Raw genomic sequence first — 24,819 nt, forward strand, 5'->3', positions numbered from 1 at the left:
ATTCTCCTAGATTCAGCCTCACAACAACCACAACACAGGTTAGTGAAGCATTGTTCTGTAATATGTCAATTCCTATACTATTTGATGAAGACTTATTATCATGAATTTATCCAATGGTTTTTGACATTTCCTTCTTCAATGGATTTCCATAGCTTTGCAAAAGCAGGAGGCACCAAGTTCAAGCACCTCCGCAGCAGAACAGCAAATTCTGGTATATCACATCTTATTCAGAAAATCACATTTAGCAATTAGCATGCGTGACACTTAGTTGTGGAAACACAAAAACTTGAAATATGAAAAATGTGAACAGGGAATACTTAGGGGTTTAAGTGTTAGCCATGTCTAAAGGCTCAATAAGTCAGGTATTTTCTACCTGACTACCAGTTTCTTCCCTGTGACTTCATGTAGTGATATATCTGAGACGAAGTCATTTCTCCCTTTATATTACCCATTAACAAAAATAAGAATGGCTCAATGTTATCGTCAAAGGACCCTGATTTCATTCTTCCATTTATACCCCTGTCATTAAAATATATTTCCATCTTATTACATTTTCAGAAATTTATCAATGTAGTTTTATTATTAGTGTAGTAATAATTATTAAGTTACATTAATTATTATAGTAAAATTTGTTAATTTCAAAATACTGTAATTACAGTAATTTTGAAATAACTGTATTTCTAATAATAATTATTAGTGTAGTTAAATTAATTATTTTCTCAAAATAATTATTATTGGAATTTTGGTGTAGTAATTAAATAGAGTAATCATTATAATAAATGTTTTACTATAGTTACAATTTCTTAAAATTAATTACACTAACAATTAAATTGTGTTATTTTCCAGAAAAATTACTAGAAATCAATGAATATACAAAATTTTCAACCAATAATTTCTTTATAAATGCCATTTAAAATTAATTAAAAATTATAAAATTGAAAAATAAATTCAACAATTATAGCTCCAGGAAAGAGTTGGTGGAGTTTGCAAATTGGCAAACAAAATATCATAATTTTGGAAAATTTTGGAGAAGAAAATAAAAATATATATTAATGTAATTTTGGAAAAATTCTTTAAAACGTAGTAAATAATTATTGGAATATTTTGGAAATTTGGGAATTTTTATTACATTTGATAGATTTTGGAAAATTATTTAAAAATTGTGTGATTTTCATTTTAAATTATTAAAGATAAATTAGTATTGGTAAAGGAAAACGTTAATTTGAACCAATAATTACACAAATTATTTCTGTTATTAATATAAATTAGTCTAATATTGGAAAATTTTAGTAAAGGAAATTATTAATTAACTTATATTGAAAAAAAAAAGATAAATTAGTGTAATTTTGTAAATAATATATTTAAAAAAGAAAATAAATTATTTAATATATTTAAAAAAATCAATAATTTAGTATATATACTTTTAGAAATTTACCAGGAGCCGACATCCAATATATCCTTTCAACTATAAAAGATTTACATGAGAGGATGTACAAAAGAACAGGCTTGACTGCAAAAAGAAAACAAGCCCTTTCAAAACATGGGAACACTATTTGCACTCAGCACTTGGTGATTACTCATCTTCTTTCAACCTGTCCGTCAATTTTTGTCATCAAAAAACTTCTCCATCAATTGCTGAGGCTAACCGTTTCCTTTGGGTGTAAGATTGTTACTTGTACTCTTTTTATTAGCATTAATAAAATTCTGTTGGTTAATCATCAGAAAAAAGAAAAGATCAATTGTCAAAACACAGACATTCTCAAGGTTTGCTTGGCTACTTTTTATATGTTAAAATTTGCTGAAAATTTTGTGAACTCTTTAAAAAGAGCATATTTGATGTGTAAGGATCCTTTCTTGTTTGTCGGAAATTCGGAATTTACAGTGAACTCATGATCATTTCAGCTTTTGGCACGGCAACAAGCTCAGAGGGAGGAAGAACTAGCACAGTCACAAAGGCACATATTAGCACTTCAAGTAAGTCTCACCTCTTATTAGATTATATGTATTCCCTATTAAGCATGTCTTGACAATCAATTTAATTCAGGAGGAAATCGAAGAGCTTGAACGTGAAAATCGTCTACACAGTCAACAGGTACAAATGAATCTTGAAGACTTAAACATTTCATGATTTTATCTGCCTTTGTTTTTTATGTATACATTTTGTTTGCTGAAATAGAGCTGTCGAATGAGAGTAGAAGAGGAAGAAGAAGAGGAACAGAAATGAAATGGGAGGCAGTAATCTATTCAGCCAGCCCTAATCTATTATATATAAAGGCATTACATAATGTTACATGAATGGACAAGACTGTCCCTGATTAGTGATGGGACACCTAGTCGAAATAAACATTAAGTAAGATTAGGCCCAGTAACAAGGCCCACTAACTAATGACCTAAGACCCAACAGAAGGTAAACATACAAACGAAGACAGCCGAACCAACACTCCCCCTCAAGCTAAGCATGGATGTCTATCATGTTTAGCTTGCCAAGTAAGTCCACGAATTTCACTGTAGCTAGCCCTTTAGTCAGAACATCTGCAATCTACATCTCGGAGGGAGTATAAGGAATGCAGAGTTCTCCTGAGACAATTCTTTCTCTAACAAAGTGACGGTCTATCTCAATATGTTTTGTTCTATCATGTTGCACTGGGTTATTTGCAATGTTGATGGCTACCTTGTTGTCACAGTACAACCTGAGAGGGCACTCAATCTTTATTCCAAGTTCACCAAACAGGATCTTCAGCCATAAGAGTTCAGCAACACCATGAGCCATAGCTCGGTACTCAGCCTCTGCTCTAGATCTTGCAACCACATTCTGTTTTTTACTCCTCCATGTAACTAAATTTCCTCCAACAAAGGTACAGTACCCAGAGGTAGACTTCCTGTCCCCAACAGAGCCAGCCCAATCTGCATCAGTATATCCTTCAACTTCAATTTTACTGTTTTTCCTGAACAGAATCCCTTTCCCCGGGCAAGACTTCAAATATCTGAGGATCCTTTCCACAACTTTCATGTGAGGGATCTTAGGAGTGTGCATGAACTGACTGACAACATGTACAACATAAGCAATGTCAGGGCGAGTAAGGGACAGGTAAATCAACTTCCCCACCAGCTTTTGATATCTTTCCTTATCAGGGTAGTCCTCTCCTACTGACACCTGTAGACCATGATTATGTTCTATTGGAGTATCGGCTGGCCTACACCCCATCATGCCTGTCTCTTGAAGAAGATCAATGATGTATTTCCGCTGACATATATAGATGCCCTCTTTGGATCTTGCAACTTCAATCCCAAGAAAGTATCTTAGTTGGCCCAGATCTTTGATCTCAAATTCAGCAACCAAAAACTCCTTTAGTCTTTTAATCTCTTCCTGATCATTCCCTGTAATTACCATATCATCCACATAGACAATAAGTGCCGTAAGTTTGCCATTTCTCTTCCTTATGAATAGGGTATGATCTGCTCCACTTTGAGTGTAACCCCCTTTCTTCATGATTCCACATAGCTTCTCAAACCAAGCTCGAGGGGACTGCTTAAGGCCGTAAAGGGCCTTTCTCAGTCTACATACCTTCTTGCCCAAGACATAACCTGGTGGAGGATCCATGAACACCTCTTCATGCAGGTCGCCATTCAAGAAAGCATTCTTCACGTCCAACTGATGTAGCTCCCATGAGAATTTTGCAGCTAAAGATAATATAACTCGGATTGTGTTGAGTTTTGCCACCAGAGCAAAAGTTTCTTTGTAGTCAATCCCTTCTTTTTGAGTAAACCCTTTTGCTACCAGTCTAGCCTTGTACCTCTCAATGGACCCATCCTCCCTGTGCTTCACAGTGAACACCCACTTGCATCCAACAATGCCTTTCCCTTCTGGTAGATCCACTAATTCCCAAGTCCTTGCTTTCATTAAGGCTTTCATTTCTTCATCCATAGCCTCTTTCCATTTTGGGTCAGATACTGCCTCAGTATACCTGGTAGGAACATGCACAGAAGATAGAGCAGACACAAAAGAACAATAACGAGGAGACAACTGTGAGTAAGACACAAAATCAGCAATGGGGTATTTGATAGTACAAGAACGAGTAGACTTACGAAGGGCGGAAGATCTAAGTCAGAGGAACTGATAGGATTACCTTGAGTTTCTGAGACAGATTGATCCGAGTCCAATTGGTCATTGTCATGAGTTAGAGGACCCTTCTTCCTTCTGTTGTAGGTGACTGATATCTCTTTGCAGCTTGCCGGAGTCTTCAGTAATATTTGCAACATCCTTAGTAGTAGCTAGTACAATGGGAGCCTCACTAGATTCACCCGGGATACCACAACTAGGTGGATCAGGAGGAAAAGATGGAAGACCTGAGGTCGAGAGAGGTACAAAGAATGGGGAAACAGAAGAATCCTCTTCCATCCCACTAGTCTCCCCCTGAAGAGGATTCTAGGAAGATTGAAAATAGGATTGAGACTCAAAGAATACCACATCCTTTGTGACATATTTTTTCTTGTTGACTGGATCATAACACTTGTATCCCTTTTGAGTAGGGGAGTACCCCAAAAAGATTCCCTTTGTAGCCCTAGGATCCAATTTGGTCTTCTTCGGATCCTTGACATGTATAAAGCATACACATCCAAAGACTCTCGGTGGAAGAGAAAAGTCAGGAAGATGGGGGCAAAGAACAGAGAAAGGAGTTTTCATCCCCAATACCTTGGATGGCATTCGATTTATCAGATATGATGCAGTAAGGATTGCTTGAGACCAATAACTTTTAGGAACTTTGTGCTGAAATAGTAAGGCTCGAGCAGTCTCCAATAGGTGCCTGTTCTTGCGCTCAGCAACCCCATTCTGTTGGGGGGTACTGGCACAAGATGACTGATGAATCATTCCAGCATCCTCCATAAACAAATTCAAGGACCTTTCAAAATATTCTGCAGCATTATCTGACCTGAATTGTTTGACCTTCGTACCAAATTGTGTTTCAATCATTTTGCAAAATGTCATGGTTACTCGCAACACTTCCTCTCGTGCTTTTAATAAGTATATCCATGTGCATCGAGAATAGTGATCAATAAAGCTGATAAAATATCGAAAGCCATCAACAGAAATAATGGGAGGACCCCAAACATCAGAGTGGACTAAGTCAAAAGAAGCTCGAATTTCATTACTTGAAGTTGAATAAACAGTTTTACATTGCTTTGATAGTTGACAGACTTCACAAACTAACTCTTGACTTGAAACACTTGTGAATAGTTCTGGAAACAACACTTCCAATGATGAAAAAGGTAAATGACCTAGCCTAGCATGCCATAGATGTAACCTAGCTATTGACTCCACATTGGACTGACTACACGTAGCAGATGTTTGCAAGGCCGAACTGATGTCTGCATTAAGGTAGTAGAGACCTCCACACTCATGACCGCTCCCAATCGTTCTCTTCGTCAAACTGTCCTGAAAGACTCAGTGAGTAGGAAAAAAGGTTATGCTACAATTCAAATTTTTGGTAAGCTTGGAAACAAATAAGAGATTTGAAGAAAGATTGGGAACATGCAAGACAGATTTTAGTGAGAGGTCCTTGCTTAGGTCAACCACTCCCTTCCCAGAGATGGTAGAGAGAGAACCATCAGCAGCCCTCATTTTATCTTGGTCAGACATTAAATGATAGGAAGAAAATAGAGAAGACATGTGTGTCATGCGGTCAGTTGCACCAGAATCAATAATCCAAGAGGCAGGATCAATAGAACTAGTAGCACTAAAGGCAGAGACAATACCTGATCTGGCAAGGGAGGAGGATGGAAGAGAATTGGTCCTTAGACGGGCTAGGGCCCGGCTAAGTACCTCTACCTCATCGGCAGTAAAACCCAAGGACTCGGTTCGAGGGGAATTAGAAGTCTGTCCCATGGAAGAGGAAGTAACTGTAGATGTTTGTTTTGAACCATCATCACTTTGACCCATAGCCAAATTCACACTTGCAGATTGACCCTTCTGATGCTTCTTATCTTTCCTCAATGCAGCTGGCTTCAGATGTGGATGGAGAACCCAACAGGTCTCTTTCACATGCCTTTCCCCTCCACAGTGGGTGCACTTCAGATGTCTCTTGTCAGAGTACCTGTTTCCCCTTTGATTTGTAGAGATTATGGCCGAATGCTCCACAGGCTGTTCAGCTAGTTTTGTTGGAGTATCAACCTGCATCTCTTTTCTTCTCACCTCTTCATTCCTCACAAGGTAGTAGACATGATGTAAGTCTGGCATTTCATCCCTTCCCAGAATTTGGGATCTTATGCTATCATATATAGGATCTAGGCCAGCAAGAAACTTAAATGCTCTACCCTCTTCAATTTGTTTGTCATGCTTCTCTTTGTCTCCAGCACTCTCCCAGTCAATGATAAGGTGGTGATCTAACTCTTCCCATAGTCCTTCTAGTGTAGCAAAATATGTTGCAACGCTCATATCTCCTTGCCTCAAGGCAGCAATATCTTGATTCAATCTGTAAACTCTGGCATTATTCTTTTTCTGCCCATAGGTTTTAGAAACCTTTTCCCATATCTTGGCAGCTGTGGAAAAATGTGTCCTGGCTACTCTTGGAGTCATTGAGGCAAGTAGCCAAGACATAACTGTAGCATTCTCTTTCCGCCAAGTTCCATATTCAGCACTTCCCACTTCTGGCTCCTTCTTCTGCCCGTCTAAGTAACCAGTGATTTCACGGGATGTGATGAAAAGCATGGCTGAGACAGACCATTCCCTGAAGTTGTACTCATCCAACAACACACTTGTGATCTGTAGGCTATGCAGATTTGGATTCTCCAGATTAGGAAACCTCCCATAAGCCCTAACATCTCTAGAAGACACTTCCCCGGATATCGAAGACATCTTCACTTACTTGTAAGTGTCAAGACTGTAACTGCAATGTATAGAGAACTGTTTCACACTTACGGAACTTGCTGCACTGTAAACTCAGTCCTGAGAACCAGACACAGAGCTGAAACACTGCACACTGTGCCCAAATTACTGCTGTCACCGAGTACTACACTGCAACTTGCTGTGTTGGCTTCTACTGTGTGCTAAACACTGCTGCCGCAGGTTATAACTTCACCCACGAACAGTTCTAGGACTGCTGAAATCAGTCCTTCCGCCTAGATCTGTTCTACACAGATCTATCTTAGCCGAATGGCTACAGTCTGCTGTACTGTGTCTATTAGGGCATCAGCCTCTGGGTCTAACTCCCCTTGGGCCCTACAACCAAGGGAAACCCTAGATGTAGGTCTAGCTGTGTTCTACGACCAACCCTAGGGTTTCTTTGCAGCAACCAACAAGAAGAATGGGAGAGTTACCTGTGAGTAGAAGAAGATGCGGTTGCTGTAACCAGTCGTAAGATCAGTGCTCTGATACCATGTTTGCTGAAATAGGGCTGTCGAATGAGAGTAGAAGAGGAAGAAGAAGAGGAACAGAAATGAAATGGGCGGCAGTAATCTATTCGACCGGCCCTAATCTATTATATATAAAGGCATTACATAATGTTACATGAATGGACAAGACTGTCCCTGATTAGTGATGGGACACCTAGTCGAAATAAACATTAAGTAAGATTAGGCCTAGTAACAAGGCCCACTAACTAATGACTTAAGACCCAACAGAAGGTAAACATACAAACTAAGACAGCCGAACCAACACATTTATACTGATATACATGTTAAAAACAAACTCACAAGTTCTGATCTTACTTGGTGCAAGGGCTATGTAAACTTTTGTACTAGAAAAGTAGAAATATAGCATTAGATTGGTAATCAACTAAACTTAAAAACTATATTGTGATATAGTTATATACATGCAGTGCAACTGACTTAAGTACCAATAGAAACAAGTAATTGATAGTCAACTAAACCTAAAAATCATATTTACCAAAAAAAAACCCTGAAAAATATAGTTGTGTAGGCAGTGCAACCCAGGCAGTTGGTTCAGGTTAAGGGCCAACCCGGAGTGAATCCCAAGAATCAAATTGTCATCTTTTGCTGCATTGTGACTTTGTTTACTGGATATGGATAAAACTGTTGGAGTTAAAATGTGTGTCCCATCTGATGTGAAGAGGTTCATAGGTGCTTAGTCTTTAAGAGGGTTAAACAAGGCTGGAAGAGTATCTAGGAGCATCCTCCCCACAGCAGTCTTCTTGGCAGTGTGAATGTGTGATGTGAAAGAACAGCAGACTTGAATAAAATAAGTAGATTTCTGTTCTACTGTATTTCAGAAAAGAAAAGAAAAGAGAGGAATAACTAGGCTTCGAAGAGAAGAACAGAAGAAGAAGAGAAGAGAAGAAAGAAGAAAGGGGTTCGATTGATTGATTCTGCTGCCCCATAATTTTTAGTATATAGATTAACCTCCTTACAAGAATAGGAATTATTCTAATCCTACTTAGAATAAAAAACATACTCTAATCCTATTTAGAATAAAACTCAAACAAAAGTATAAACTAGGATAAACAAGGCCAGCCGACCCAACTTAAAAAAAGGATAAATAATTAAGTGTGGGTATGGAACCACACACACTAGTACCTAAGTGTGGGTATGGAACCACACACTCGAAGCTGCTAATCACTACACTCCCCTTCAAGTTGGGAGTAGATATTTTTCATGCCCAACTTGCGTAAGTCTGTCTCCAATTTGATTTTTGTGACTGTTTTGGTGAAGAAATCAGCTAACTGCATGTCTGAGGCAATGTAAGGAAGGCATACTTCTTGAGATGCAACTCGCTCTCAAATAAAATGTCTGTCTACCTTGATATGCTTAGTCCTGTCATGCTGTATTAGGTTGTGGGCAATATTAATCGCAGCTTGATTATCGCAATACAGCATCAGAGTCTTCTCATAATCAATTTCCAGCTCATTAAGCAAGGATTTTAGCCATAATATATCTACAACACCATTGGCCATGGATTTGTATTCAGCCTCTGCACTAGAACAAGCAACAACATTTTGTTTCTTACTTCTCCAAGAATCAAGATTCCCCTGCCCCCCTAAATGCACAGTATCCAGAGGTAGACCTCCTGTCATCAACACATCCAGCCCAATCCACATCCGTATATACCTCTATTTTCATGTGACCACTCTTTAAGTAAGCAAGCATCCTTTCCACTACAAGGAGGTGAGTGGTCCTGGGAGAATGCATGTACTGACTAACAACACTGGCAACATATGAGATATCTGGCCGAGTTAGGCAAAGATAAAGTAGTTTTCCAACTAGCCCCCCTAAATGCACAGTATCCAGAGGTAGACCTCCTGTCATCAACACATCCAGCCCAATCTGCATCCGTGTATACCTCTATTTTCGTGTGACCACTCTTTAAGTAAGCAAGTATCCTTTCCACTGCAAGGAGGTGAGTGGTCCTGGGAGAATGCATGTACTGACTAACAACACTGGGCAACATATGAGATATCTGGCCGAGTTGGGCAAAGATAAAGTAGTTTTCCAACTAGCCTTTGATTCATAGCTTTGTCCTCAAGTGGTTCTCCATTCTCTGCACTTATTTTATGGTTTAGTTCAATGGGTGTTTTGGCAGGCTTTACTCCTAGCTTTCCAGTTTCCTCTAATAAGTCAAGAACATACTTTCTCTGAGAGATAAAAATGCCATGCTTAGATCGAGCTACCTCAATTCCCAGGAAATAATGCAATTCCCCCAAGTCCTTAACTTCAAATTTCTTGTGAAGATGTTGTTTAAGTGATTCAATCTCCCCAGTATCACTGTCTGTTATCACAATGTCATCCACATAGGCAGCCAGTAGGGTCAGGGAAGAGTCTGTTTTCTTAAAGAAAAGAGTGTGATCTGACTGAGCCTGTGTGTAACCAAATTTTTCCAAAGCTAGTCTAAACCTGTCAAATCAAGCTCTCGGAGATTGTTTCAGCCCATATAAAACCTTCTTCAGTAGGCAAACTTTTCTTCCTGCTTCTATATTGTAAAAATAGGGGGTAACTCCATGTACACCTCTTCTTGTAAGTCTCCGTTGAGGAAAGCATTCTTCACATCCATCTGAAATAGTGGCCATGAGAAGTTTGCAGCAATGGATAGTATGACTCTGATAGTGTTCATCTTTGCAACTGGTGCAAAGGTTTCCATATAGTCTATGCCATAAGTTTGTGTGAATCCCTTTGCAACCAGTCTAGCCTTATACGTCTCTACAGAACCATCAACATTATACTTTACCATAAATACCCATCTGCATCCAACAAGTTTCTTCCCCTCAGGCTGGTTAACTAGTTCCCATGTATTGTTCTTAACAAGAGCATCAATTTTTGCTTTCATTGTTTCCTTCCGCTCAGGTATCGATAGAGCTTCTTGTACCGTTCTGGGTATAGGAATAGTAGCAATATTTGCCAGATAAGATCCATAGGATTCGGAGAGACAATCATAGGAAAGGAAGTTGGAGATACAACGGGCAGTTGATGAGGTACAACGGCGCTTCCCCTTACGAATTGCAATTGGAAGATCAAGATCGGAAGGTGGAGGCTGAGGATCAACAGTGTCAGGCTCAAGCAAAGTATCTGTAGTATCTGCAAAGGTTGTCTCAATAGTAGGAGCAATGGTAGTATCTGGATTTGGGGCTGTTAAAGATGCTGGGATCAGCTTGGACTGCTGCTGAGGATGGGAATCAACTTGCTTCCACCACTTTCTGTGATACACTCTGAACTCCCTGCACTTTTGACAGCCCTCTTCACGACACTCACCCTCAGCAATTGGAACAGGTAACGGAACTCTTGGGGTTGAAACTGAAATCCCTTCCTCACTGCTCTCCCCCTGAGGAGAAGCCCTATGATAGTAGGGCATATCCTCAAAAAAGGTGACATCTATGGACACAATGTTTCCCTGAAACAGGCTAATAACAGCAATGTCCTTTTTTATTTCGTGCATACCCAAGGAAAATGCATTTAATAGCTTTTGGATCAAACTTGGAGTGATGAGGTCCAAGGATTTGAACAAAACAAGTACACCCAAAAGTTTTGAGGGGAATAGTAAACAGGTCCTTGTCTGGATACAGGAGGTTGAATGGTGTTTTCATGTCTAGAACCCGTGAAGGAATCTTGTTAATAAGGTAAATAGTTGTACGAATTGCATCCCCCCAGAAGCGTATGGGAACATTAGAGTTGGGCATGATGTTTTTGGCTACCTCTAGGATATGTCTATTTTTTCTCTCAACAACCCCATTTTGTTGAGGTGTACGATGGCGGGTGCTCTGATGAATGACCCCATGATCTAGGAGATATGATGTCAAGGGTTTTGTAAAGTACTCTTTGGCCTTGTCAGATCTAAGAATTTTGATCTTGATTTCAGACTAGGTCAGAACCATTTGATGAAAAGCCTGGGTTAAAGAAGGGACCTCGTCTCAAGAGTGCATAAGGTAAACCCATGAGAAGCGGGTACAATCATCAACAAATAATAAGAAATATCTGTGCCTTCCCATGGTAGGAGTATGATATGGCCCCCAAACATCTGTATGCACAATTTCAAAAGGAAGATTGCTTCTTTTATAACTCAAACGATAAGTTGATCTATAGTGTTTTGCAAGTTCACAACTTTCACACTTCAAACTAGACACTTGGACCAACTCAAATAAACCCGGAAACAAACTCTTTAAAGACCCAAAAGATAAATGACCTAAGCTATTATTGCCAAAGTATAATTTGACTCCAAGACTGAGAGACAAATGATTTCCCAACCTCACTCTATTTTCCCTGTGGATGATCAAACAGGCAAACTCCATTCATCTCACAGCCAATCCCAATCACCTTCTTCATTTCCAGATCCTGAAAAACACAACGGTCAGGAAAAAAGGTTATTGAACAATTTTGGTTTTTTGTAATACTACTAACTAAAAGCAAGTTAGCACTAAGCTTAGGAACATGCAAAACTGAGGTTAGGGAGATGGCATCAGATAGTTTGATGTTTCCCTTGCCAAAAATCGGCACAAGGGAGCCATCGACAAAGATACTTTGTCTCTCCCAGAGGTTAAGCAATATGCGGTAAACAAGGTAGATAATCTGGTCATATGGTCTGAAGCACCTGAATCTATAACCTAGAATGGTCTAGTGTTACCTAGGGCTGAAGCATGACATGCTATAGCTCTTGTGCCTATGTGAGCAAGGGTTGAAGTAGAATAAGCAGATGTGGTACCTGAATGCTGAGATGTTTCAGTAATACTGGCTTCACTTTCTAGCTGTGTCAATGCAGCCCAGACAGCAGCTAAAGCATCTAAAGATGTGGTCCTTGCGCTGGAAGAAGATGCAATGTCTGTAGTAGTTGCCACATTAGCACTCCCCTTCTTGTTTCGAAATCTTGTTGGCATTAGGTGAGGGTGCAGCTTCCAATAAGTGTCCCTGATGTGTTAAGGTTTCTTGCAATGATCACAAACAATGTCTCTTTTGTCTTCCTTCTTAATTTCCCTATCCTTCTCTCCTCCAACCTTAGATTTTGTTGCTGCTAAGGCTGCTTTTGTAGGCTGAAAAGATAGCATAACCTTTTTCCTACTCTCTTCATTGTAAACCAATAAGTAGGCTTGAGATAAGGTCACTGTTAGAGCCGGCTGTACAAGGGTAGTATAGTCCTTTTATGTTTAGTTATATATATATATATATATATATATTGTTCAGCTGATGTGGTTCTCACTTAAGTGAGGGCACAATGGTAATTCTTGTATATCTTAGAAGAGTATAAATAAAAGAAGGGCCGACTAGAGGGATTTGAATTTTTCTCTCTAGTTCAGCTGTGACCTTTTCTCCTTTTTCTTCTTCTCCTTCTCTTTCTTCTGATCTGAACTTATACGAACATCTAATCTGAGTTTTATCAGTCACACTCTCCCCAGTGAGAAGTTGCTATCTTGTAATGTCAAAATCTGAATTTAGACCGGCTAAGAACTCAAACACTCTTTGTTTCAATCAGTTTTCTATATGCTGCTTCATCTCTCTGGCTTTCCCATTCAATAGTTTCCAAGTGATCAATTTCATGCCAAAGAGATTTCAGAGTAGCAAAATACACTGAGACTGACTTCTCCCCTTATTTGAGGTTGTTTACTTCACACTTTAGTTCATAAGCTCTAGCCACATTAAGGGGTTGAGAATAAGTCTCCTTCATGCTGTCCCAAATCTCCTTGGCTGTTTTTGCCCAAAGGTAGTTTCGGCTGATGTGGGGCTGCATAGAGTTGCATAGCCAAGTCATCACCAAGTAGTTCTCTTGAACCCATCTTGGATGAGATGTATCCTCCTTGGCTGTTTTCTTTGTGTCTCCAGTCGCATACCCTAATTTTCCTCTACCTCCAATGGCCATCATTGCCGATTGGGCCCACTCTAAGTAATTTGTTCCATCAAACCTAACAGTGGTAATCTAGAACGAATTTTCAGACATGTTACCAGTCCCAAAAAACCTCCCCTTTGTGTTTTCACCTCACTTCCAACCTTTTCCATACTATGTAGATTACAAATAGGTCACAAAACTCCAAGAACTTAATTTCCTGCTGAAACACTAAGAAAAAACAGAGAAAAAACAATCCAGAAATTGATCTCGGCAAAGAATAGTTGCCTAGATCTTAATTTCAGTCGACAGTTTCTTCTCAAAACTGTAAATTCAGTCAAAATATCAGAGCCCTAGATCAATATCAGTAAAGAACAGATCTTGATTCTTCAAAAGAGATCGAAGGGTTTAATGCCAAGGAAAAAACAGCAAGGTATTCTCAGATTTATTATGCTGCTGCTAAAAAAGAATTATTGATTCTATCTAAGATCAAATTAACTTAAAGGTTGTACCTTTCTCAAAAAAAAAAAGAACTCTGGTCGTCCACTTTGGTTTGAAACCCTAACCTTGGTCGAACCTGAACTCTTTCTCAGAAAAAGAATTCTGATCGTCCACTTTGGTTTGAAACCCTAACCTTGATTGAATCTGAACTCTGATTCTTCCCGGTCACCGAGTAATTCTCCAAGAATCTTTCTCCTTCTTGGGCAGTCTTCAGCACTCCAGTAATCTCCAAGAACCAGGCAACTATTGCAGAAATCTTGATCTAATGGATTCTCATGTAGCCGACCCGATCAGGCTTACATGAAAACCCTAGTCTTTCTCACCAATTGCTCTGATACCTACTTGAATAAAACAAGTAGATTTCTGTTCTATGGTAATTCAGAAAAGAAAAGAAAAGATAGGAATAACTAGGCTTCGAAGAGAAGAAGAGAAGAAGAGAAGAAGAAGAGAAGAGAAGAGAAGAAAGAAGAAAGTGGTTTGGTTGATTGATTCTGCCGCCCCATAATTTTTATTATACTGATTAACCTCCTTACAAGGATAGGAATTATTCCAATCCTACTTAGAATAAAAAACATACTCTAATCCTATTTAGAATAAAACTCAAACAAAAGTATAAACTAGGATAAAGCCAGCCGGCCCAACTTAAAAAAAAAGGATAAAATAACTTAGTGTGGGTATGGAACCACACACTCGAAGCTGCTAACTATTTCTACAAGCATAATTTTTTAAGAGAGACAGTACAAAAGAAGAGGCTTGCAAAAAGATTTTGAATATGGTGTTTCTTGGTTGGAAAATCACTCTTCAAAAACAGACATTCTTTTTTATCAAGATTTTCTTTCTGTAAGGAATCTATAGGTTTTTGTTGGCTTTGGGCTGGTTGTAATTGGGTCTATATGTTTTCCCTGGTACAGATTCTCATTGTACAGGGGTTATCCTTGTGTTTTGTTTTGGATATTAATGAAATACTTTACAGTTCGAAAAAAAAATTCAGCTCATTTGCAGTCTGATCCTGGTACCAAGCTGAGGTTCTGCTGCATTAGGGTTGTGTAAGGTTAGTTTTAAACAACTATTATCATGTAATATAAAATCTGAAGTGCACATGTTAGGCTTTTGATGTAGGACATGACTTACAATACTGAAATACAGATCTAATGTGTAGGTACCATGTCAAGTTAGGTCTAAAACAGATCTATAGAATAAGAAAAGAAAGAGGAAAAAGGATACAATACCCTAAAAGTAAGCACCTAGGCTTCTCTAGAAACCAGCACCTAGGGAGTTTATTAGGAGCCAGCACCTTAAAAAGTGTTGGAGTCCTTCACTCATTCTCTTAACAATGGATATGGCACTGAACAGAGCAGAATGGCAAAACAGGATTCATGTTTAACATATAGTTGGGAAAAAGTTCCACCTATTTATAGACTCATAGGTCAAGGTTTAAATGTTGTGTTGGTGGAAATGCTGGTCATCCAAATACAGAAAACATGCCAGAGATGTGGGGAATGTCATAAAGTAATAAGATAAAAATCATAGACATGGAAACAATGTGAAATATGTAAAAATACACAACAATATTTATGAAATGATAAAAGAAGCATAGAGACACCCTTTTAGTTTAATATCTTGTTCAAAACTATCAAATAAAACCAAAATACTATGGTTAATAGATAAAATAATACTCTATGAATTGTCTTGTAGATGTTAAGAGTAAAAATACATAATAGAGTAAGTTCAAGTAAAACTTCAACATGTAGAAAATGCAAATGTTTCTAATTGATCAACCAAATAATCTATTACACAAACAAAAACCAAGATTGAACATCAATTCCAAAAAGAACTTGATCTGCCTCAAAGTGGTCATCATCTTTATTAAGTAGGCAAAAATAGTAGTAGTCTGTGTTAGACAATATCAACCTATTCAAGGACCTTACCTAACAGCTTAAACTTTTAGGTTGAATGGTTCTTTGAGATGGTATCAGAGCCACTTTGACCAAGTGGTCTAGTTTTCAATCCTCATTACCCCCATTATAATTAATTAAGTTTCAGCACAAGGTATGGGTGGGCTTGTGCTTGTTCACACTTCAAGCCCAATGGGCTTCCATGTGAGGGGGCGTGTTAGGCTCCATTTGGTTTGTAGGAAGATTTGGGTGGGATGGGATGGGAAATTACTATTCACCTTCCTCTTTCGCTCGTCCTTCCTCAGGAACTTCACGAATGAACAGAGGCACAACTTCAGGAACTTCACGAACAAAGGCACGGGAACTTCACGAACAAACGCAACTCTCGCCATGAGCTTCGCCAGGAACTTCACGAACAGAGGCGACAGATCGACGAGAAGGGAAATCGGTTACCAGTCTGCTTCCTCGATTTCTCTAATAGGTTGCATTGAAGCTCCATCTCGACAGATTTGTGGACTCTGAAAGGGGCGAATTCTGAAGTCAGAAATTTCGAGTTTTCATTCTTCTTTGTCTTCGTAGACACCGAGAACCGAATAAGGGCTGCTCTGCAAGCTCGAACAGAGGCGACTCCTGTTGAGTCCATTATAATCTGAAGAGGGAGAAGAGAGAAGACAGAGGGAGAGAGGACGAGGAAGAAGAGAGAAGACGATGAGGGAGAAGAGAGAAGAGGAAGACGGAGTCGCACTGAGAAAGGGAGACAGGGACAGAGAGAAGAGGAAGACGAACCCAGGGACAGAGACGGGTGTCTATTCGTCGTCGCTGAGAAAGGGAGAAAGGGAGGAAGACGGAGTCACACTATTTCTCGCCTTCCTCTTCGTTGTCGTTGGTTCACTTTTCTTGGCCTTTCCTCCTCTATTCATCGTGATGGTAAGTGGTAATAGTGATTTCCCAGTTTTTCCATCGGGGTCGCACTGTTTTGGTGTGCGATCCCGATTCCACGATTTTGGGATCTGCCATCCCACGTCTCTCCCATTCCATCCTTCTTTTTCTCTCAAACCAAATAAGAGAAAAAGGGAATATTTTTGGAATATTCCCTTTTTCTCATCCCCATCCCACAAACCAAACGGAACCTTAGAGAATATCAACCTATTCAAGGACCTCACCTAACAGCTTAAGCTTTTAGGTTGAATGGTTCTTTGAGAATCTGCATATCTTGCAATTGCCAACTCATAATGTTATAATTCCATCTCGTGTATTCCATATAGCATTGGTAGTTTTCATTGGGAAATATATCAATTCTAGTAATATTTCATGTTGATATGCATGGATGGAAATATTAGGAAATATGTTGACATTTAAAACCATGCATTGGGTAGTATATGCTTATTGCAACAGAATAATGACTTCTAAGCTAAAAAAGAAACAAAATATCTTTTAAATCCCTAAGTATTTCCTAAATCTAGTACTCCTAACTATAGTCAAAATAGGAAATAACCTAGAAGATAATTCAATAATAAACTTGGAAACTAAGATTATTATCTGTTAACATCTAATCTCAAGGAAAACTTTATTATCTTCCAAGATTCTGAAGGAGAATTTGGCAATCTTGATAGCTAAAATGTTTGAATGTATGGATCCCACAACAAAGATTCATTGTAGTATGATTGTTAAAACATATCATTTTACATATTTTCAAAGTGTTACTGTTATAAAATATACTCTGCAATCCATGCAATATCCAATGTCATATTGGGTACATACTATGCCTGGTATGGGTATGCTAGGCATGTAAAGGTATCCTGGTTTGATAGCCTTAAACACTAAATAACAGATTATTGGATTGGGCTACAAAGGATGAACATGTTGGCTTAGGTTGTCTCAGGCGCTTAAGGCGTCCTAGCACAAGCCACATCCTAAATCTGAAAATGCCATCCCATCACTTTCTGATTGAGTATGGTTTAAGCCTGACCCAGGTTGCAGCTTTGGGCATGATTATTACCCCCACCCTCCAAGTTGACAATGGGAACGTGCATGCATCCAATGTTATTAAATATCAGATTGGATTTGAATTTTATTATCATTTGTCTATTAATATAACTGCTTGAGTGGTAGTAATAATAATAAACCCTATCTGTCCAAATTACCATATAAAATATTGTCCACCAAAAAACAACTTGTTTTTATGCTGATGACTGGCCTATCTGACCCAAATAAATTATTAAAAAAAATCCATTTAAATGTCTCCTAAGGATTAATGAGAATATCTAATGATTGTATATTATACTACAAGGTCAATCACTACTAGGTAGATCTAATTAACTATAGAGAATTATTACTCTCCCCCAATGAATAGCTTAGTAGGTTCCGATTGTTGTTGAGGTTGTTTTGAGGGCTAGGATGAGTTGTTCTTGCACAGTACATCTCTTTTTTTATAGGACACCTATAAGACCTATTTGTTTTTACTCCATTTTCCCACAATTCATGATTGGAAAGATACTCAAGTAACGATGTTGTATATTTGTATTATCAGCAGAGAGTGGAGAGAAAGGAAGGAGGAAGAAGAGAGGAGAGAGAAAAGAGAAGAGAGGAAAGAGAAAAAGAATGAGAGTAAAAAAGGTGGGCTGGTGGCGCCAGCCAATCTATTTATAATAGGGCAACCCAACAATTAATAAAAAAAATAAGGTACAATGACAAAAAAGCCCCTAAGGCCTAAGTAATAAGAAATATCAGCAGTTATCATGCCTAACTTGTCACACAAGTCACTGTGTCGCAAGTGATGTAGGCCCTTTGTGAAGACATGCAAGTTGCTCTTCAGAACTAACATAAGGGGTACACACTTTGCCACTCACAAGTTTCTCCCTGATAAGTGCATGTCCACTTCAATATGTTTTGTTCTATCATGTAGGACAGGATTAGTTGCAATATTGATAGCAGCCTTATTGTCACAACAAAGTGACATGGGACTATCAACTGTAAATCCCAGTTCTTCCAACTAAGTTCTTTATCCACAAAATTTCGGCCACCCCATGGGATATAGCCCTATACTTCACTTCCATATTAGGTTTCCTCCCACAAAGGTGCAATATCCTTGGTGGATTTCTTATCATCTACTAACCCAACCTAGTCAACATCTATATACACCTCCACCTTCAAAACGCTCATGCTTCTGGAACAACAAACCTGCCCTTAGAAACTTCTTAAGATACCTAAGAATCTTCTCAACAACTTCCATTGTGAGTGGCCTTAGGGGCATACATGATTTGACTAAAGTCTAGTCATAGATAAATATAGAAGTCTTCCCACAAGCCTTTAAAACTATTTCACATCATTTATGGTCTCTCCATGATATTCACCTAACATGTGATTTGGATCAATGGGAGCATCAACTAGATTTACTCCTAGCTTACATGTGTCATGTAATAGATCTAGGATTATTTCCTTTGAGAAATGAAGATCCCTTTTGTGGGTAGGCAATTTCAATTCCAATTAAATACCTTAAGGGACCTAGATCTTTCACCTCAAACTGAGTGGCCAAGAACTTCTTCAACTTCTAAATTTCACTTTTCTAATCTCTAATGGATACTATGTCATCAACATATACTATCAAAGCTACAATTTTACCTTCTCCCCTCTTTATAAACAAAGTATGGCCAGACTGATATTGCTTAAATTGATATGTTATATAGCTTGACGGAACCTATTGAGCCAAGCCTTTAGTGATTGCTTTAGGCCATATAAGGACTTCCTCAACTTGCACACTTTCTACTCATTGCCTTTGGCACAAAAACCAAGAGGTTGAATCATATACACCTCTGCTTCAAGATCACTGTTCAAGAAGGCATTCTTGATATCCAACTCGTGAAGATCCCAATCAAAATTAGTTGCCAATGAGAGGAGGATCCTAATGGAGTTAATCTTAGCTACTAGGACAAATGTCTCTACATAATCCACTCCATACACCTGTGTAAATCCCTTTGCCACCAATTGGGCTTTATACCTTTCCACTATGCCATCAACCCTATGTTTCATTGGAAATACCCACTTACATCTTTTTGGTTTTTTTCCTTCTAGAAGATTCATAAACTCCCATGTACCATTTTTATATAAAGCACTAATTTCTTCCTTCATTACATTTGCTCATTCAGGTATAAACAAAGCCTCAACCACATTCTTAGGGATAGGAACACTGTCAATGGAAGAAAAAAAGGCATGAAAAGAATATGAGATGTTCTCAAAGGGAACAAAATGGGAAATGGGATGTTTAGTAGAATAGGACCTTATACCCTTTCTTTTTTGCAATAGGGATGTCCAAGTCATCAATAGCAAAATCATCTATATCAATGGGGTTGGACATATCAAGGGGAATAATGGTACCTGGCTAAGAAGGATCTACCCCTAGAGAATATGAATGATGTAGGTGACATAACTTCAAGTTACTTTATGGCTCTTGAACTCAGTTGGCCCTTGTGGTGACAAAGGAAAATGCGGAACGGTGGAGGATCTAGAAGCAGAGGAAGTTGAACCTAAACATATTTCTCCTTAACATTACTATCTCCCTGAGGAGAAATAGGAAAAAAAGGCTCACTCTCAAAGAATGACATATCCATAGAAACATAGTACTTTTTGGAGATAGGATCAAAATACCAGTACCCCTTTTGAGAAAGGATAACCCATGAAAACACAAGGAATAGCACAAGGGTTGAATTTACCACGAGTGGGAGACAAGTCATGAACAAAGAAACAACAAACAAATACATGCATAAGAACAGAAAACAAGGGGACTTTGGGAAATAGGAGTTGATGTGGAGCCTTGTACTCCAACAACCGAGATGGCATAGGGTTAATGAGGTAAGCAGCAGACAAAACAACATCCATTTAGAAACGTTTAGGAGCATTCATGTTTAGTAACAATCCACGAGCAACCTTAAGGAGATGGTAGTTTTTTTCTTTCTACAATGCCATTTTGTTGGGGTGTTTTGACACAAGAACTATGGTGAAGGGATCCAAACAAAGAAAAAAAGTTTGGTGAGATCACTATGGAAATACTCTTTTGCATTCTCAGATTAGAAAATTTGAATTTTAGTCTGAAACTATGTAAATATCATACATTGAAAATATTTCACAATTTTTGGCACTTTGTCCCTAGAATGCATTGGATACACTCATACATATTTGGAATGGTCATCAATAAGTGTAATAAAGTACTTATAACCAGTCTTAAATGGTAAAGGAACATGGCCCCAAACATCAGAATGAACAATATGGAAATGAAATTCAGCTTTATTATTTATTGAATGAAAAAGATTTCTACAATGTTTGCTCAACTGACACATTTGACATTCTAATTCAGACATGGACATTGACTTAAATAATTCCAAAAACAAAATTTTTAAAGACTCAAAAGACAAATGACCAAGACAACTGTCATAAATAAACTTGACTCTTACTAGACTGAATTATAGACTATGCTACTACAAGATCAGTTTTATTCTCTAACACATAGAGACCATCAACTATACTACCTTTACCTATCATCTCTGGAGTCAAATCTTATATCACACAAGAGGAAGGAAAAAAATGTTAGAGAGCAATTCAACGAATTGGTAATGCTACTAATGGAAAACATGTTTATAGGAAGTTTTGGAACATGCAAAACATTGGAAAGGGTAAGGCCAAAAGGGAGAGAGATGGTTCCTTGACAAGCTATGGTGGACAATGAGCCATCAACTAGTCTCATCTTATCCCTCCTAGAAAATAGGTTATAGGATTGAAGTAATTTGGACTTTCCCATCATGTGGTTTGGGGCTCCATAATCGATTATCTAGGGGACTTCTGAAGTAGGAGAAAATACATGGAAGGCTATGGCAGAGTTACTTAGTGTAGATGCAAAGGAGGTCGAGTGGGCAGTGCCAGAATCCATCTAACGGCATGCCTTACCATACAACTCTAAATGGTCATGGAATGAATTGATGATATCTTCCTTGATTGAAACCAGAAGAATGTTCTTGGTTCGTAGGGGAGCTAGAAGTCTGATTCTCCTGTGAAGCCATGGTTGCAAAATTATACTTCTTTTGGATCTGCTTACCTGGCTTCTTATTTTGTTCTTATGCTGACTTCTTATTTAACTCCTGAGCCCACTTAGGCTTCCCATGGAGATCCCAACAGATCTCTCTAGTGTGTCTGGATCACTGACAATGAGTGCACTAGAGTTTGTCCTTGTCATCGACCCTCTTCCGGAAATCACCCTTCTTAAAAGAACTCCCTCCATTTGCATTTGTACCTCCCCTGGCTGCCAAAGCAATTGGCTCCTCCTCTGAACTATCCATCCCATTTCTTCTACTCTCTTTTGACTATACTAAGGCATAGACCTCCTGGATTGAAGGGAGATCCTTTCCAAAATTTGCACCCTTATAGATTCATACATAGGGTGCATAAACCTCCTGCTAAGAGACGAGATTTGTAGGCTTTTGCATCCTCGTCACATTTCCAATCCATACTTTGATAATGATCCAATTCCTTCCAAATTGATGTCAAATCTGAGTAAGACATTGAGAGACTCCTTTCCCCTTGCTTACAAGTGGATGATTTAGCTTGCAATTGGTATATCTTTGCATAGCTCTACTGCTCTGAATAGGTAGATTTGGCTTGTTCCCAATATCAGCCCACATGAAGTTCTTTCTCACCAATGGTACCATAGAAACTAGAAGCCATGATATCACCATACTATTCCCTTGGTCCCATTTGTCATGTTCGGCACTTTCCAGACTTTGACTCCCTATCTTTCCCCTTCCAGTAATGTAAAGCTTAATTCCCTTAGACCACTCAAGGTAGTTAAGTCCATCTAAGGGAATAATAATCATAGGGAAATTCATATCCAGCCCCCCACTCGGTCCATTTTGGTTTGAGGAAACACCAGAAATTTCCGACTCTTTAAAGAACATGATAAACTTTACTGTTCAACTTTAAACACACTTGATGGGGGCACACAAGAACCATTTTTAACACAGACCAGCACTAAGAAAAAACAAGGACTGCAGTCCACATAAACCACTGCACAGTCTGAACACAAACAGCATTACTAAACCAAATATAGCAACAATATTAAGCAACTCCAGAACCAAACAAGAGTGTTTTCAAGTCTAAACAGATCTAACAACCACAGTCCAGCCCAACTCTAGGCCACTTGATCACCCCAATCACAAAAGAAAGTATACTACTGCTACCATACCAAAAAACAGGTCATACCAGACCTACAAACAGCTCATACCTGGACGCAAAGGATTACACAATCCACATACAGGGATTGTAAAACTGCTAAACCCCCTCACAGCATTCAGCCGCCTCAGTCTTGGAGATTTTTCTTGGCACACGAGCAACAGGAGGAGAAAACTCAGAGAAGAGGAACAAAACTTCTAGACCAGTCGCAAATGAGTTTCTTGAACCCCAATCTAAAAAAAACAGCAAGAAAAGAACATTTGATAAATTTGTTGTCAGGCCCAGTACTTGTACCATATCATCAGCAGAGAATAAAGAGAAAGGGAGGAAGAAAGGAGAAGAGAGAAAAAGAATGAGAGTCAAAAAGGTGGGTTGGCAGCACCAGCCAATTTATTTATAATAGGGTGACCTAACAATTAATAAGAAAAATAAGGTACAATGACAAAAAAGCAGAGAGTGAAGAGAAAGGGAGAAAGAAGAGAGGAGAGAGGAGAAAAAGAATGAGAGTCAAAAAGGTGGGTTGGCAGCACCAGCCAATTTATTTATAATAAGGTGACCCGACAAATAAAAAATAAGATACAATGACAAAAAAGCCCTTGGGCCTAAGTAATAAGAACTGTTAACAGTTAACATTTTGTTCTGTATTTTGTTCGTTACACGGTTGATGTACTTATATTTCTATCAAAAGCACTCTGTTTTCATAGTTGCTTGATTTTTGAAAAATAATTGTGCAGGAAGCAATGCTTAAGGCTGAGCTACGGGACATGGAAAGAATGAAGAAGAGGGAAGGGGTGGATATGACATATCTAAAAAATGTTATCTTAAAACTTCTTGAAACAGGTACGCATCTAAAAGGTTATATTTGTAACAATTGTGAAAATGGAGGTTTTTTACTGTATTTTCTTTCCTTCAGACAGCTTAAATCTTCAAGGGTTTAAGAATAGCTTACCTTGATAAATTTTGTAAACAGGTGAAGTTGAGGCTCTGCTACCTGTAATAGGAATGCTACTTCAGTTCAGCCCTGAAGAGGTGAAGTTTACACCTCTGTATTAAGTTCTACCATGTAATTATGGAATTCTGGAGGTGTACCTTATCCATACCTGCCATTATTATCTCATTGATCTAATCTCTCTGATCAATGGGCTAGACCTCAGTATGCTGATGCCAAAAGTGCAGTAGTAAGGCCAACCTAGCTGTCTCAAACATTGCATTGTTATGCATGACTAGCATACGTAATTTCAGTATTCCATTGTACCTCCGTACAAGTTTAAGCAAGAATGAATTTATCATATTGCTTTGCTTGCCTGCAATATTTGTCCGATAATCTTTTGAAAATTATTTTCTTAGTAACCTTCTGTCAGTTCTCTCCCTTCATGCATGTAGTGGTGCCTGCAGGTCCAGAAGTGTCAACAAGCTTATCGGTCCTCAACTGATATGCCACCAAGCCCTGCAAGTGATGCTACATCCTCCAGTCTCTCACTCTTTTCTAGATTCTCATTTTCATAGCAGCAAGGACAGGCTACAAAATGTTTTCCTTGGGAGCTAGTACAATACAGTGGCACTTCAGACACAGAGACATTGTCCAAGCACCTACCAATTAAGAAGCGAGGTAGGTTTATGGTAAAACTTAGGTAAGTGTGCTCATGCAGTAGAAATTTTTGGAGATCTCAGTTCCTATCTTGAAACTTTGATCCCGTTGGTGCTGTATTTTTTGTAACTTAGAGCTGTATTCATGAAAAGATCAGATGTTGTAAAGAACTAATAAAGAAAGATGTGGATAACATGTTCGATACGGTAACTTGGAGAAGAAAGGGGGGAGAAAGAGTAAGCAATATAGTCAATTTCTTCATTTTTTTTCTTAAATTGTTAGTCAAATTATTCATTTGTTTGAATTCACTAAACCAGTTTGATGCCTCTGTTAAGGCCATCAAAAAGGATACACAGGTGAGGACGAGT

The 24,819-nt window shown here is 38.6% G+C and overlaps 1 protein-coding gene across 2 annotated transcripts in view; it reads left to right on the forward strand.

Annotated features, from left to right (window-relative positions):
* ATGRIP (Golgi-localized GRIP domain-containing protein) overlaps positions 1–24,726 on the forward strand; it is an 84,893-nt gene extending 60,167 nt beyond the window's left edge. Inside the window, exons 16-22 of one of the 2 annotated variants that reach the window (XM_088942755.1) lie at positions 11–38; positions 153–211; positions 1,903–1,974; positions 2,045–2,092; positions 23,598–23,703; positions 23,834–23,892; positions 24,259–24,726. In XM_088942755.1, the coding sequence (XP_088798881.1) occupies positions 11–38; positions 153–211; positions 1,903–1,974; positions 2,045–2,092; positions 23,598–23,703; positions 23,834–23,892; positions 24,259–24,369 (483 nt within the window). In that variant the 3' untranslated portion in view covers positions 24,370–24,726. The remainder of the gene's footprint in view (positions 1–10; positions 39–152; positions 212–1,902; positions 1,975–2,044; positions 2,093–23,597; positions 23,704–23,833; positions 23,893–24,258) is intronic. The other variant, XM_088942756.1, reaches the window with a different exon arrangement.
* The last annotated feature ends 93 nt before the right edge of the window (positions 24,727–24,819 follow it).

Source organism: Nelumbo lutea, chromosome 5 (genome assembly GCF_056320005.1).
Source record: "Nelumbo lutea isolate HS-2025 chromosome 5, American lotus-T2T, whole genome shotgun sequence".
NCBI lineage: Eukaryota > Viridiplantae > Streptophyta > Magnoliopsida > Proteales > Nelumbonaceae > Nelumbo > Nelumbo lutea.